Source organism: Arctopsyche grandis, chromosome 13 (genome assembly GCF_051622035.1).
Source record: "Arctopsyche grandis isolate Sample6627 chromosome 13, ASM5162203v2, whole genome shotgun sequence".
NCBI classification, from domain to species: Eukaryota; Metazoa; Arthropoda; class Insecta; order Trichoptera; family Hydropsychidae; genus Arctopsyche; species Arctopsyche grandis.
Window position 1 is genome coordinate 3,900,209 of NC_135367.1, and position 17,322 is coordinate 3,917,530.

The 17,322-nt window shown below is 34.8% G+C and overlaps 1 protein-coding gene across 1 annotated transcript in view; it reads right to left on the reverse strand.

The window, feature by feature from the left end:
- The window catches only part of LOC143921569 (B-cell receptor CD22-like), a 520,711-nt gene that overhangs the window by 22,070 nt on the left and 481,319 nt on the right, over positions 1-17,322 (reverse strand). Inside the window, exon 14 of the mRNA XM_077444921.1 lies at positions 1,073-1,363. Coding sequence (XP_077301047.1) covers positions 1,073-1,363 — 291 coding nt within the window. The remainder of the gene's footprint in view (positions 1-1,072; positions 1,364-17,322) is intronic.

Here is a 17,322-nt window from a genome sequence, read left to right on the forward strand (position 1 = left end):
AGCAAAAAATTCTGATGTGACCAACTCACGATTTTATCTATGTATTTCAGGAATATAAGGTTACAAAACAAAATTTGAAAATTAAACATATGTAAATACACATATCGGCTATGAGAGCATTTTCGATATAAATTGAGCGCAAATGTAGGGAAAGGTTGCAAATGTAGCACAAGACAAAAGTTCTACTTCCGTTGTCGGATTTTTGTCATTTTTTTGTAATAACTTTAAATCATTATAAATATAATATACATTAAATATAAAGAAAATAATTTAAAAGGTCAAAATAAAATAATTAATTATTGTTTTAAAAAATTACTACTTCCGGTTTACGAATTCTGACTACAACCTCATCAGTTCTAAGTTTGTGGAAAAAGTCGTGTATCGATAAAAATTAACCGATACTAAGTGTCAGTTCGATAGGACTAACGGTGTTTGAAAAATCTCCAAAATTCACAGACACACAGACAGACACACACACATTTTTTTAGATCATGAAAACGTGACCAGTGATCGATTCTGAGTTCGAATCAGTCAAAATCATGAGTTAGAATTTAAAACATACATATATACAGTAAATAGATGTGAGACAAATAGGCCAAGACTTCTGTTCCGAGCTTGTTGTATGAAATACGGTTCAAGATGGGAAGGAATTGAAAAATGTATTATAATATGGACGTCTTATACATACATACATACATACATATGTATGTATATTGGCAGAAAACTTATTTAGTCTCTGTGGAATTGCTACAATAAATGCTACACATTTGACCATAGATGTCTGTGTGGATATTAATTGATATGTATTTATGTACTTTGTATAATATTAATAATAATTGTATCAAATGTACAATATTTCTGGGCAGGAAGGCACATTGGGGTTACTTATTAGGCCTTTCTAATGTAAATTAAAAATAAAATCAAACCGGTTAGGCCTTCCTGGTACAAATTAAAGATAAAATAAAATAAATACATTGTTAGAAACTTCTCTGTCGATCTGTTTGCAGATAAATCTTCAATGAAAAAAAAACTTATTATTATACTTAGAAAGTCAACTATAGTTCCAATTTACCTGATCTAGGATTGAGTATGTCAGGTTGCCTGTCCCTGTCTGATGTGGGTTTCAACGTATACGCCACTACGTATCGTTGCTCGCCAGTGTTGATCTCCAGGAGGGACGCAGGGGGGCGCGCGTTCGTTGAGGGCGCAGGCGGCTTTGCGGGGGGCGCACCGCTAGGGGAGTGTGCCCTTCTTCGCCATGAAGCTCGGGCTCCCAAAGCTAGGGCTGCCACACACACTACAAGAGCACCAGCACCTCCTAGTGCCCATCCCACGGGAACACTACCCAAAGCACTACCACCGTCTGAAACAAGAGAAAATATGGTCTTAATGTATAGCCAGTAGGGATCCCAAATATTCGTCGACTTCAACTATTCGAATATCGAATAGTAAATCAAGAGCTATTCGAATATTCGAATATAATCGAAAATTAAAAAAAAGGTAATTACATATGTACTAAAAATAAATTTGAATGAATCGTCATATCATAGTTGCCATTGAATTCCACCTCGTATTTACAGCCAATAATAATTATAATTTTTTATTTTCTTTTTTCATTACGATTTCTTGTAAAAATGTATATTTCGCCGGTGACTTCTTAAATATTCGTATTATTTTTCTGATGTTTTCTAAAATTTCGTACAGATTATTATCGATCAAAAAGTGCGACCAAAATCGATCAAAATTTTTCTTCAAACATTTCCGTATTAAATGAATAAAAATCTTCTTCATTTTTTATCACAATTATCCCCATTATATATTGAATTTTCTTCATAATCGTCGGCTTCTTTATCATCACTCTTTTCATGTTGATTTTGTTTATAAAAAAATATATACATGAATAATATTCGAATAGTTGATGAAATATTCGAATAACGAATGCCAGCAGTATAGCTCGGTGGTTGCATTAATGCCAACCGCCAAGAGGTTTCTGGGTTCAAGCCCTAGATTGACCTTGATTGCAGAGATGCATTTATTCGGAGTATTTCTGCAGTGCTACTGGTCAGACTTGGATATCTATGCTCAAAGTCAATCGTTTCCTATTAAAGTTTGAAAATTTATCTGATTTCATTTTTGAAACGGTTACTCGCCAAATTGGCAAAACCATCCTACTAACTACAAATTTGTCACCACTATTTGTATATGATTTCAAATTAAAAATCTATAAGTTTATATGTACAAGTTTAATACTATAGGTGTTGCTCAGTGACAATCCATAATGGCATTATCGGAATATAAAAATTCATATTTAAAATAAATATAACTATAGATAGATGGTATAAACAGTTTTATCTATGGAGTGGTTAAAAATATCACTTCGTATCCGGCTTTTGCATTATTCTCGACTCTGGCACAAACTTTGACTATTTTTACAATAAAATAATAATAATAAAACGTGAGTTTTTAGAACTTGCATTGAAAACGGAGTTGAAACTTTGTTTGCATCTCTGACTTTTATCCAAAGAAAAAATAAATGTTGACTCCGACTCCTCGACCCAAATTGAAACACATTATACATATTTGACCAAAGAAAATTTTATCGATCAGCTGTTTTGAAACGATTTATATAGGATTGTGAAATATAGAAAGTATATATCTACACATATACATATATGTATATATTTTCTTTTGAAGTTTTGTTCCTTAAACTAAAACATACATGTACACATGTGTAAGAATTTTAAATAGGTTTTTGAGCTTTTTCCTATTATGTTGAACAGTTAAATACATTAAAATAATATAATACTATAATGACTAACAAAAAAATAAATAAATTGTAAAATAGAACACGATTTATTAACAATAAAAAGCATTTAAAAATCAAAATCTAACATACATATACATACATATATAGATATGTTATGTTACAACAACGAAGTGAATAAGCATTTCTTGCATTTAAAATTATATCAAAAATCTGTAACCTATATTATATATAAACTTATACTCAACATATATATACTCAACATTGCACTAATTTTGTAACGGGAAGTCGATTTTTATCATTTAAGTGACAGGAAATGAAATATTTCGATCAATTCTATTTACAATGGTTGAAAGAATATTTTTAGGTCCCAAATATATATTATATTATCGATGTATTGAAACTTTAATGGTACATACGAACCATATTTTATAATAAATATATTATATGTATAATAAATAGATAAAGCAAGAATGTGTCATATATCATATTATAGCCAAGACTTCGGCTGTATTATATATTGCATAAAGGGGTTGGAAAACGTATAATAATAGTATGGGGGGTAGTTTTAATATCAAGAGTTGACGTTGTTGAACGACTAATATGCGGCGCGCTATCGGAAGAAGACCGGTAACGTAATAAAATGGTAATGATATATGGTTTTGGCGGGAAAAACTCCCCCATCTACACATTTTTTCCCCTCTTCTTTATTGGATAAACTAAACATTACAGTGTCGTAAAGCGAATTTGCATGATATGAGTTGCGAGTTTAAATTCTGTGCGCCACGACAAAAATATAGCGAAAAAAAAGAACACGAAAATCTCCAATACCGACATTATACGATCGTCCGGGGAGAGTGCGAGAGATAGAGCTTTTATTGCACAATGTGTACGATATTTTTTGATATTATTTTTCGCGATTTAAAACGTTATAAGATAGTGCCGTCGTATAAATCGTATTTATAAACAATTTATGTGGAATTGAAGGGATTCGAACGTCGAGTGTTGTGTGCGCCGCGCTGTAGTATGTTGTACTTTGCACGGTTCAATTTCGGATCGGTTATTTTGGAAATACGATTGTGTAGGATGTTGTTGGCGAATATTGCAAATGGTGCTGTCGTTAGTGATGTATTGACGGACATTTTCGAAATGCTAAAATGTTGTTTGTACACTTTGTACATGATAAAAGTGCGACCGGGAGTTTGCATATGCACAGAATTGTAAAGCCACTACTTATGTACAAATACTATATGTATATAAAATACATTTTTTTTCAATATATATATATATATATATATATATATATATATATATATAATATATATATATATATATATATATATATATATATATATATATATATATATATATATATATATATATATATATATATATATATATATATATATATGTATATATATATATATATATTGAAAATACTTATTTACTGACAATGTTTTTATTAATTTTTTTTATTATTTTTAGATCTGTAGAGATATCTAAAATTATCAACAGCTATTATTATAATACTAATGTGAGTTGAAAATATATGGCGTAAGACTGCAAGTCGGAAAACATCTATCCCCATTTTCCGTTGGAAAATTTATTATTGTTATCGTAGACAAGCACTCTGCCAATGTCGCCCAAATGCTTTTGCAAGTTGCGGATAAAATGGAAAAGTTTAAACCGAGGGTTTCTGGAAGAATGACGCAAACGATGCAGTCGAGAATCGAAATAAATCGTTATTTGTTTTGAATTTTGTGGTTAAAGTGAATCAATTATTGTAATTAAACTTTGTTGACTTCATTTACTATATGAAAATGTTAGATTATATATCTTATGTCACTTCACTTATCAAACTGAGGTTTTTTTGTTTTATTTTTTACATACATTTCTATTATATTGTAGATAGATGCAGGAATTACCCAAAGGCAACACACATATGGTTAGATTATTTTGTACATAAGTACTAAAAATTTTAAACATTACAGTACGATTACATATATTATATATATGTATATAGAATATAATAGAGATATCTATGGTACAATCAGAGTAATATATAGTTACAGAGTATGTAAAAACGTGCTAATTTTATAAGAAATAATGCTAGAAACTCGAATTTGTGAGAAACCGGGAGTAAGGATACCGATTGATTAGATCTGTCACAATAGCTAGATAAAATTCCAGCAGGAGACGGTCTATTTGTATGTTAATAGCCACCAAAATCTCGCCAGCAGCTTATTTAGCCGGGGCTTGAGCCTACGACCTCTCTACTGATAAGTAATAGCACTTCCAGTGAGATATAATATATCGTTGTTGCTGAATACAAACATCCATAGTTTGGAAAATTATATAAAAAATATAGAATTGAGAAGAAAATTTTTATATGCATAGGTATAAATTTGATTAATATTTTATTTTATTTTTATTTTTATTTTTATATACTTGCTTATATTGTAGAATGTATGTAATGTACTAAATCTAAAATGTATGAATTCGAATGAAATTGTTCAAAATTTTCCACCTGTATGCTCACAAATGTTGAACGCTCAAGGAAAGTTAAGAGAGTGGAAATAAATGGTTAAACTAATTTTGAATTATTTCTTTTAATAATATTGCTGATTATTTTTAAATAAAATACTTCCGTTCGAAAGTTTAATCAATTTTGAAAAAAACTACATGCAACTACTTTATATTAACTATTATTCTTTGATCTGTAAGCCAAATGTCAGCAAATTGATATAGTTTTCTTCGTGAACTATTACAAGCTGCGAGCGTACATAAATGTAGGGGAACTTTCCATTTGATAAATAGTGGTTTTGCGGCAAATAATGCCGTGATTATTACGTCGAAAATAAAAAAAAACGAGGACGATAGTCTTCATAAAGAACAGGAAGAGAGCAATCGTGTTTTTAGCCGTTGGAAATATGTAAATTTTTCAGGGGGAACGCCAACGTATTATTTGCGAATTAAGGGCCTTATCACCGACGCAACGCTAAAACGTTAAAACACCACAATATATTAGTATATATGTATGTATATAAAGAGAGAACATGTATGTTGAAGTTTTACGTATGTAGTAAAAAAATACACGGGCAACGATCTCGGTTACAACGAGGTGAAAAAACTCAACGAAAAAGTATGTATGTAAATACTGTATAGAGGGGAACTCAAACTTTGGCCTCTCTCAACTGCATGTTTATGATTTGAAACAGACGCTCTCAAACGTTACCGCATATAGTGAATTATTTATTTTGATTATATATGTATTATCATTTTTAGATGGTGCACATCTGCAAAGTTCTGCTCTTCAGATGTGGCTATTGTGATATTAGAGCTTCCCATTCCCGGTTGTGCGATTTCCGTTTGACAGTTTCGGGCTATCGGGTGAAATTTTCAAATTGGGGTACATTTCACCCCCCAGCGTACGTCCGCTAATTTGAAGAACGAGTCGTGAAACGTTTTATGCGTTTGTTTATCCGTGCTCGGAACGCTGGACCACATGAGATAATAATTTACCGTTCTCTCCCAGAAGGGTTAAACACGGAGCGAGTGTATAAATATCTTTCACGAGTGCAGAACTAACGGCGAAAAATAAATAAAATTTAATAAAATATGAAAAAAATATAATAATAACCGCGGAAAATGAAAAATAAAACGAGAATTCACTTTACGTCCGAGACAATTTGGAACAAACGAGAAACGCACGGCCCAACAAACAAGAAAGGCAATGACGAGGAGGAGTGCAAAGAAAAAGAAAGAAAGAAAAAAAAACCCCGAGCAGATAAAACCGTGAGTGGAGAGATGAAAAGCGCAAGGGAGGAATGGGGAAACGTTGGCAAAAAAGTACGAGAATATTATACGAAAGAAGGAGAGATAAGTTGATTTGATAAATTCATTGATAATAATCTATGTACCTTACACTCTTACCATATTGCTATTCGATTCTAAACCATTTGTTTGAATAATTTTTTTTTGCAATATAAATTGTGAGGTAAATTGGACAAATATTCTATTCCAAAGGTATGTTATTTATTTAATTTTTAAATAGTACATTTAATTTGTACTATATGTAGGTGCCATGACAGGTTGCTCCAAAGAGACACCTGTAGTCAAATTTTTGATTTATTTTTTCAATTAATCATGCAAACTCGTCTAACAGATTGCTTCAAAGCAGTGAGTGTGCTAAAAAGATTCAGACTCAAGAAATTATATATATTAAATACCTAATTATTACATAAATCGAAACAATAAATGACATCTATACAATACGATCAATAAAAATTTTCATGTAACAATACGAATTTTTATATTCAATAAACATCCACAGAGACATCTATGGAGAGAAATCTGGTGAAACCCGAGATATAACAATAATTCAAGGTTTGCAATAGAAAATTGGAGAGGGAAGGCCAATTTTATAGGAACCGTTTCAATGAAAATCAGAAAAATTGGAAAATTTTGATAAAAAACCAAGGTTTGGCCAAAAACGAGACTCTATTGGAAATCGAACCCGTGACATCCTACACGAAATAATACAACACTCACCACTAGACCACTCTGCTGGTACACATATACACATTTACTACGTATTTGTACACATATACTACGCTGTCGCGCGGCATATCTGACGCTGACGTCACCCGTCGCTCGACTTGACATCTCTCGGCGCTCAATATCAGGAGCACATATAAGACTCTCAGATCTCCACTTCCCCGCCACCCCGCTTCCCCGCTCGTCATGTTTAAAATACATCCATTGGTCAGAATGACAATACGTTCCTCTACTTGGTCAAAGGTTTTAGCCCACGTGGGCCACTTCAAGCTAATTGGTTTTGCCCTTGTTCGCATGTATTTATTTTATTAAATATCTATAGACACAACATATACTCCTGGCATTCTAAATTTTGTTTTTTTGAAATCTCCATACTGGTCGACGCGTCCGCCACATACCCACACACATAAATTCACACACATACATTCAGACTCCTAAACCGCTGAACCGATTACGATGGAACTTTCAGGATTTGTTGTATGCATGTCCAGAAAGATTACTGTGAAAAAAAATCGCCCCAAAACGGGAACGGAAACGGGAAAAATGGGAATGAGTGTCATTGCCACGCAATAATTTCAAATGTGTTCGCAGCCTGCGTTTTCCCGACAAATGGGAACGGGAACGGGAATGCGTTATTGTGGCATTGCAACGCATGCCGGGTTCAGCTAGTCTAATATATAATTTCGAAAGAGACTCTGTATGTAAGGTTTGTTGGGAACATTGAAAACAAATCAAAGTTTCTACGACACAATATCGACATCGATGAATATTATCTTTTTTCGATTCAAACAAATTTAATAAAAAAACAAATGAATGTTTAATATTAAATAGTTTTGCAATGCTTAAGCTGTTTATATTACAAATACCGAGCGAAGCCACTAGTATATCTTATTATGAAGATTGGACACACATGGCAAGATATCGATTCAGGCAAGTTGACATATTCATATTTGTACGAGTAGAGCTTTCTCCTAATAAAATAGGGACATAAAGTCGATGCTTTCCGTGAGCACCCAGCGTAGATACAAAATTGAAACTTGATTTACATTCATAATGCTGGTATAATATACTCGAGTATGCCACCACGTGCAAATGTGTTATATACTCGTACGTAATGCGACCACCCCCACACTAATACGGGGTGGTGGCATATAGCGCTATCATCATCCCCGAATCAAATGGTTATGGACCTCTGGCTGCTGCGGATGCTTGGGCATTGTCTCGAGCTCGAGTCTCTGGTGTTCTGACTGCACCTTATCTCTCGGGCCGTTTTGTTTTCGGGAGCGCGGTCGGCTATTTCGGGAGCTTCGGGAATAACGAGCGGGGGCCGATATCGCAGTCGCCGCTTTTACCGACGCGATAAATGCCCGATGGAGCTTTTTAGTGCGCGCACCACCTACCGAATCGAAATAGATACTAAGGAAAAAAATATAACCAGTGGTTCCACCGAGTCCGATAGGTACCTCTACACCAGTGGCTCTCATTACAACCGGAAAGTTTATGAAATAAAATCATACGTAAGCTCTTAAGGATAAATAACTCATACTTCCCGTACATATGTATACCGTTATAGACCGATACTCAACGAAAGCAGCTCAAGAGTGTGAGTGGAATAGATGAAACGTCTGAACGGAATGGTGAAGTACAATATTAGAATCGTACAAATGAGAAATACCCAAGGGAAGATGTTCATTTAAAATACCAAGAAAGATATAATAGGATTGCGCGAAGACAGACGCTTTGGCAGGTCTGAGATGGATTCTCATGGAGAAGCATATAGTGGTTCAAAGCACTGACATACTCATATGGTAGTGTCGTAAGCAGTATTCCAATGTACAAAAGGGAGACGACGATAACGTATAATATTTCGTTATCCAATCATTAGCTTACTATATTGGTAGATCTCAGTACCCCAGAAGTGCTTATGGACATTGATTTTATAAGAATATATTATTATTATTTATTTATTTATTATTTTATTAATTGAAAAATCAACAGACAGGATGTACAGAGATAGGTATAAAAAAAACAAAAAGTAAATAAATAATATATGTAACATCCGAGTCCAATAATAGATTTTTACAAAAATGAAAAAGATAAATATAAGGAAAACAAAATTAAAAAGTAAAGAATAAAGGCATGACAAAATATGTAGTACATTGCATAATTAAACTATAGTATTAAAATATTTGGAAAAGGTTATAAGATAGAATATAAGAAGAAATTGAAATTTACAAATATAAAAAACAAATGAAAAAGGTAAATACAAAATAAACAAATGAAAAGGAAAAGAATGAAAGCTATAATATGATTAAATAGCACATTACATAACTAAACTAAAGTATAAAAATAATGGAAATATTGGAAAAATAGAATAGGAGAAAAAATGAATCAATCGGTCAAGATTCTCTTGATGTTAGACCTGAATTGATGTAGGGAAATACCAAACAGATCAACCTCATTCAGCTCTCCGTTAAACATACGATAAACGCGCTGCAGATAAAAATATTTTTGGGAATTAGTATTGAAAGGATCAAGTGAAAAGAGTGCAACGCGTCTAGAGTATCGAACTGGGATTCTGAAATTAACCTTATTCAGTAAATCAGAACAATCAAGAAAACCATTTAAAGAAGAAACCATGAGCTTAAAGAAGAATATAGCATCAGAATGTCGTCGCCTGACAGAAAGATTGTTAAAAGAAAGGATTTTTAAAATGTCGGAAACAGTAGAATGGGTATATGAATATATGTGGAAGAGATAAGACTTTTTAGGTAGGACTTCAGGTAGGATCATTTCGGCATTACAGGTATCCCTAATGCGCAACGATGGTGGAAAATATAATAGAGAAGAGAAAAAAATATGCAGATAAAAATAAACAGAATATATAGTATGGAATGTTTTGCATTTACAGCCAGCACCCATATATGTAGATATAAGAACCAGCCGTAAATATAAAACATCCATGCGAGGCTCAAATGGAAGAGAAAAGATCAAAATTACACTCATACATCACATACAATTATAAAAATAAGGATGAGTGCAGGCTACCAGACATATAGATTAAAATAATCTAATAATAATAGCTTGATGAATATGCAAAAAAAAAATCTTGAAATAATGAATATGCAAAAAAAAGAATACCCAGTGGACGATATTCAGCTTTTGGACCAAAGGGGAATAATTACCAGATAATAAGAGGACTAAGATAATAAGGACAGATTATACTTGGGAAGGCGTCTTCAAGATCTATCCTGATTTTAAGTACGAAGAAGTACATATGTATGTAGAAGGATCATGGGAGTGTTGCGATTTTAATTTTGAAGGACGAGACGAAGGCAAGAAATCCAGAAATCTCTTGGTACCGTCGAGGTATCAAATTAGATTTTTTGTGGCCATTAAGATTTTAAATTAGTCACGTTGTGATAATTTATTTTCTATAATAACTACAGAGTGTTTCAAGAAGAATCTGTGGAATCATTGAACAAAATTTAGTGAAGATTTCATGAACCAATCCAGAGGGACTGAAAAGTTGGCATCAATAAAATTGTAATGTACATATTACTTTTTTCTTTTCTACTAGCTGATTCTACCGGCATGCGTTGCAATGCCACAATAACGCATGCAATTCCAGTTCCCGTTTCTCGATGTGTTTCGATAACTGAATGTTTCAGCATCAAATTAATAATACTTAATAGTCAAATTAAATCACAGTAATGATAATTTCTCGGAAAAACACAGGTGGAAACAAATCGAACAACGAAGGTTTGGAAACCTAGCGAACACATTTGAAATTATTGCGTTGCAATGCTACTCATTCCTGTTTTTCCGTTCCCGTTTCCGTTTTTGGGCGATTTTTTTTACAGAAATTATCGCGGGCATACACACAATAACTCATGTAAGTTTCTTCGCAATCGGTCGAATGTTATAGGAACGCATACGTGACAGACTTAAATATTAAAGATTATCTATATATGTACATATATAGATAATCTTTGAATCTTTCAATTTTTATATACAACATTGATCCAAAGCAATTCAATTTGAAGTATTATATTATACTTAAAGATCGAATTAAAATGCAATATCGCTAAAAAGACATACTTTTCTTTTGGGATCGTTTTCAGAAAGCGATCCCCGCCTTTTAAAGTATCTACACTGGGATAATGTGGAAAAAATCGGGCTAAAAGCTAGATTGACCAATCGATGTCATCATAATCGTCCAATTCGATTTTATGCCCCGTCATTTTCCGGAACATTTGCGCTTATCTGCCCGGCGAAATGTCACTCTCCCACTCCAGAGGCCGATCTTCACTGTAAATAAGACAATTCCGACTTGGACCAGAATCAAAGTCCGTGCGGATTTAAAATTTAGCTCTAATTGAATGAATGCGATTTGTTTATTTTTCATAAGTCTACTGTACGTTGGGGTTTTGACAGCTGTCACTTTGTCAATATTGTCGATCTTACGTCGTCTCTCCTCATAAATAATGAATGAGCATCGATCGAAACTGGGGGGCGGGGGGGTGAGAAAAGTCGACGCGCTAAAGGTTAAAAAGCCCAGACGGAGAAAGCTGTCGCAATCTCCATATTCGAAGATGAAGTGAACCAAAACGAGCGGTGGGTTATAAAAGTAGTGCCAGCCGAACGCGAACGTGTTAACAATTATATTGATTTTTTTAACAATACTCCGGAAATAAATGTATGTACTTTCAACGATCATATTGGGATGTGTGCATATTTTTATGGGGAATGTGTGCAATTATCACGGGGACGCGATTTGTGTGTGTGTGGATTATTTCTCAAAAATTTCATCGTCTCGAATTTGCTGAATTGTAAAATGTTGCAAAAATGCAATTTATCAAATTGTCTAAAATGCTCTGTAAGAATTACTCTTAATAATGTTACGTACGCCGCGGATTGAGCGAATTGCACTTAGACCAACGGATATCTGTTATCGGATTAACTAAGAGCATGCACTTACTTCCAAGGATTATATCTGGACTCAAGTGCATTTAGGCTAAACAATGACCGTTATTAGTTATTTCTTAGAATCGGTACGGGGAGACCCAATGTCGTGGAAATACATATCCGAATACGTGACTATACAACAGGTAAACAGATTAGGCGTCCTGAGAGATCTACCCTTTATAAGGCGGTACGTAGGCGATATCATGTCATTCTGGACTGAGCAGTGACAGTGCGTGTATCTCCTTAATCATCAATAAATGCTGTGAGACGACTGTTGGCCTTTTACTTGGATCCTCCACCCACCCCTACGCAACAAAAATAACGTAAATAATTGGCCGGGGAGATGCATTGGGTTTTACCCATTAGGTCTTCCTGGTGTGTTTGTAAAATAAAAATAAAGTAAAATTATAGAAGGCACACTTGTGTATGTAATGCTAGCCTTCAGTATGGCTCGGTGGTTGCGTTTAAGTTACCGGGTTCGATCCCGTGCTAATATTTAATGCTGCTGCTCAGACTTGGATATTTGTGACTCCAAGTCGATCGTTTCCTATCAGAGTTTTCCAATTAATCTGATTTCATTGTTGAAGCGGTTTCTCCATCAAATTGGTAAAAACCGTCCTACATGCTATGTCACAAATATCTGATTTTGATTTATGTATAATATGTAAAAAAATATGTCTAATATAGTCTATATCCATAGATGCCTCTATGAATTAATTCATAGAGGCTTATTATCTATCAAAATTAATCATCTTTCCTGTTATCACAAATCTTCTGTATTTATTATGTGTATAATTTTTTAAAAAATGTGTACAAAATCTAACGGATTAATTCTGTAATTAATTAATTAATTAATTGTTATTTCCTGTTCTTCAGCTTCTCAAAATACAGCGATTTATGTAATAAAAATGTTGCATTGTTTGTAATTAATTGTCTAGGAAGGCGCATTGGGTTTTGCCTGTTAGGCATTCCTGGTTATAAAACTAAACAAAATATGGGATAGGAAATGATCATTGGATATCTCTTCTAACTTAACCGAGAGATCACATTTAAGATAGTTTACACATTTAAGTACATTTAAAGGAACTTGAAGACATTACCATGGTTTTATTGACACTATTATCATTTTAATCGTAAGCATTAGACTAGGTCGAGTAGTAAGCAATTCCGAGGCAAGTAACTGGGTTCGCGTATTAAAAATTACACTCGTTGAAAATTGTGTTCAATTGCATCGACAAGTTTAAATTACATCGGGCCAAAATTGAATTCGTGTCGGAGAGCAAACGAGCGCGTGCGCGCGCGCTCGGAATTGCGAATCGCAATTGCGGTTTTAACGAGTGAGCAATTTTGCAAAACTCCATACGGAAAGTGTGCGGAACGTGGCTAATAATTGCCATTATATAATTTCCACTGCGTCCAAAATTGCAATTTAACCCTTCGCTGCGGTCGCCCCACTCCGCCGGGCTATTATATCGAGGTTCGTGGATACGACGCGCATTTGTGTCAAATAGAAAATTATACACGAGTGCGAGTTCGTCTCGATCTGACCGTACACGGTTAACGCAATGAATATTACATTAACCCATAAACACGAGGGCATTAACTTGCGTCGTTAACAATGAGTGAACACTTGCAATACCTACATATAGACAGGGTCTTAAAATGGATAATGTGGCCTTACCTTATGACCGATAATAATAACTGCTAGATATACACATGCACGTACATATATTACATTTGGGTAAGACATACTATAATATTTATAAGGCAAGTTCCTGTTTGCATATGTACATACATATGTATGTATTATTGTACTTACTCATATCTCAAATCTTTCTATGTATGTACATACATACATACATATGCATACATATGTACATAATAATATTTAAGCCGCAGACACACAGAGAGGTATGCGGCACGTTTTTTTTTTTAGATACTTTTGCACATGTAAAAAATAGTATGCTTGGCCTATGCTATGGCATGCAGGCCAAAAATCACTATTTTATTCTTGTATTGAAATAAGTTTGACTGTGATCGGTAACGGTGATTTCCGAATTTTAAAAAAAGTAGGAGAACCTTGTCAAAATAATAAGATCGTACGAATTAACAACTACCCTAATAAATGCCCTTTCCAGCTCGAAACCACGAACACGCGCACGATTCAATGCGTTTGCGCTTTTGTAGTTGTATGTCTCTTGCTTTTTTCTTAACAATATCCAAATTGTTCTTTCTCACAAAAAGCCTCATAATCTCCGATACCAATATTTTATGTGCTACCAATCTGGGGAGCAGATAAAACTAAAACAGGAACTGAAAAAGTAATCCGGATCCGTAACTAAAATAGGAATCCGGATCCGGTACTGAAACAGAAATCGAATCGGGAACTGGAACTGATACAGGAATCCGGACTCGGCACTGAAACGGGAATCCGAAACCGAAACTAAAAAGGAATCGGGATCCGGATAAGTAAAAATATTCCGGATCCGGAACTGAAACAGGAATCCTGATCCAGAACTCAAAAAGGAATCGGAATACGTAACTGAAAAAGGAATCGTGAACCGGAACTAAAAAAAAGAATCCAGATCCGGAATTGAAAAAGGAATCAGAATCGAAAACGATATCGATGTTGTCGTTATAAAAAGTTTGATTTGTTCGATAACATCACGGATTCTACGAACCAAAATTTACATATGTACATACAAAGTCTCTTTCGAAATTATACATATATTAGATGTATAATACAATGATACGTTTCTTCCCCTGCTTCCAATCACTACAAGTCCAGAATGTGAATCTGGTGTCAAGCAAAAATCTGTCCATTTACATATTTTGTCTTCCTGACGATGAGTCATAACAGAATGACGTATCTAGTCAGTTTAAAATGTTTTCGAACTGTCTTTCTTTTGTTATCTCTACACTACTAATTATAATTTAATGAGTCCAGCCTGTAGTGACACGACTTTAATCAGTTTAGAATAGATCTGCCTCTTTCTCTTATTTCTTCCATGCCAACAAACATAACCAGTCATCCCAGAATCTTGTATCTTTAGACTTTTATCTCATCCATCTTCGAAGCAAACATCACAAACAGTCATTCCACATTGCTGCGAAATTAGTCCTTAACGTCATCCATCACAGCGAGCTACCCAAGATTAAGGAACAGAACCGGTCAGTTCAGCATCGCAGGGACGAGCTTGTTTCCCATGCTCCCTCTACTAGCACAAAGTTTAAAGAATTATAGAATTTACACCAGAGGATATATGTATATATTTACATAGGATATTTTCCAATTTCCACCAGGATGCGATAGCGTCTCAGATTGACCCAGATTGTATGGTGAGCTAAGCGTCAATGGAGCAATCCGGACGCGCCAGATGCAATAACACTACAGGACGATAAGCTCGAAATCTTGCGTCTCGCATCAATGATTCAAAGCCATCCTGCTGCATGATGCAACATCCCCGTCAGGAATATGACGAGGGTACATGGCAGTATCTGGCAGGCCGCAACCCCGTTAAATTATTCGAACCCTCCGAGGATTCACAGGGTTGTGCAAAAGTACCCCCACTCGATTCGTCGCCGTCCCGCTTCTTTATCACCTGCAAAAACAACGAACGACGAAACTTTTCAAATATATTTCGCATAGATAGAGGATGCGCGCCCTCCCCCTCTCTCTATCTCTCTCAGTCGTCACATATTTTACCGTGAGAAATGCTAGAGCGTTCTGGCTTTTCCATTCTGAAGTTTTGTCCTTTTGTACGAGCTCGCTCTAGCGGCGAGAACATTCTTTTTAACGTGCGCGATCTCACGGAGCTCCCCTTGACGTGTCGCTTTTTCAATATTTTGAATCGATCGCGGTGTTCGAACTTTAAATGTATTTCTCTGTTTTCATAAAATGACTCGCTTGAATGCAGAACTGGTTTGTAGTCTTTGCAAATAATGTTTTTAACTGTTAGTGTAGTTAGCCGCGATTTTCTTTTTAACTTTTCATAGTTTGAAAGCTTTGCAGCATCGAAGAAACTTTTCAGAATTTTTAACAGTTGCAGATAATATTGTATAATAGTGTTGTGCACGTTGATTTCAATGGGTGGTTTCGGAAAATAATTGATACACGAATTAAAATAAAGTTATATCGTATATAATAATTGTATAATGCGTGCGTGCGTACGTATCAAAGAAAAAGTTGACTACGCACATTACACATACACCGATCCGTTCAAAATGATGAGTGAATGTGCGTGTTGTCTTCGTGGATGTATGTATGTGTATACCCTCCCGCGGAGCGTCTCTGACGCCAACGTCACCCGTTGCTTGGCCTGCCGTCACTCGCCGATCAATATCAGGAGCATATATCAGACGATCATGTCTCCATTTACCCGCTCTTCACGCCACATCCTTATATCGCAGAGCATCGCAACCTGGTGGACGCGGTTCTTTTTGTACCGTACGCATCACTTTGATCTAACGTGTTCGAGTGAGATCGCGTGTGAGGGAGAAAACCGATGCTAGATAACGTTTAGTCACTTATGTATGTAGGGACTAGCTAGCGACTGCCGATTAAGTGCATATGTGTGTACCTAACTGAAAAACTCTACGAGTCGTAAACAATGTGTTCCGTGAATATCAAGAGGTTGCGTGGATCTGCTATAGCGGATGCTTAAAATGCACCCATTGGTCAGAATGACGATACGTTCCTCTAATTGGTCAACGGTTTTAGTCCGCGTGGGCCACTTCAAGTCGATTGGTTGTGCGCCTCGTTCGCGTGTATTTATTTTATTAAATATCTCTAGGCACAAAATATACTTTTGGCATTCTATTTTTTTATTAAATCTATACACTGGTTTATGTACTCACACATAAAAACATACATGCATACATCCCGTTCGTTTTTATATATAATATATATACTAAATAATAGTATACGCTTAAACGCGACTTACATGACTAAATTATCAAACACAAGTTGAATTGCCTGGAGTTGCTCAGGTGGGTGAAATAAAGAAAGAAAAGCAAAATTTGAACTTTTCAAA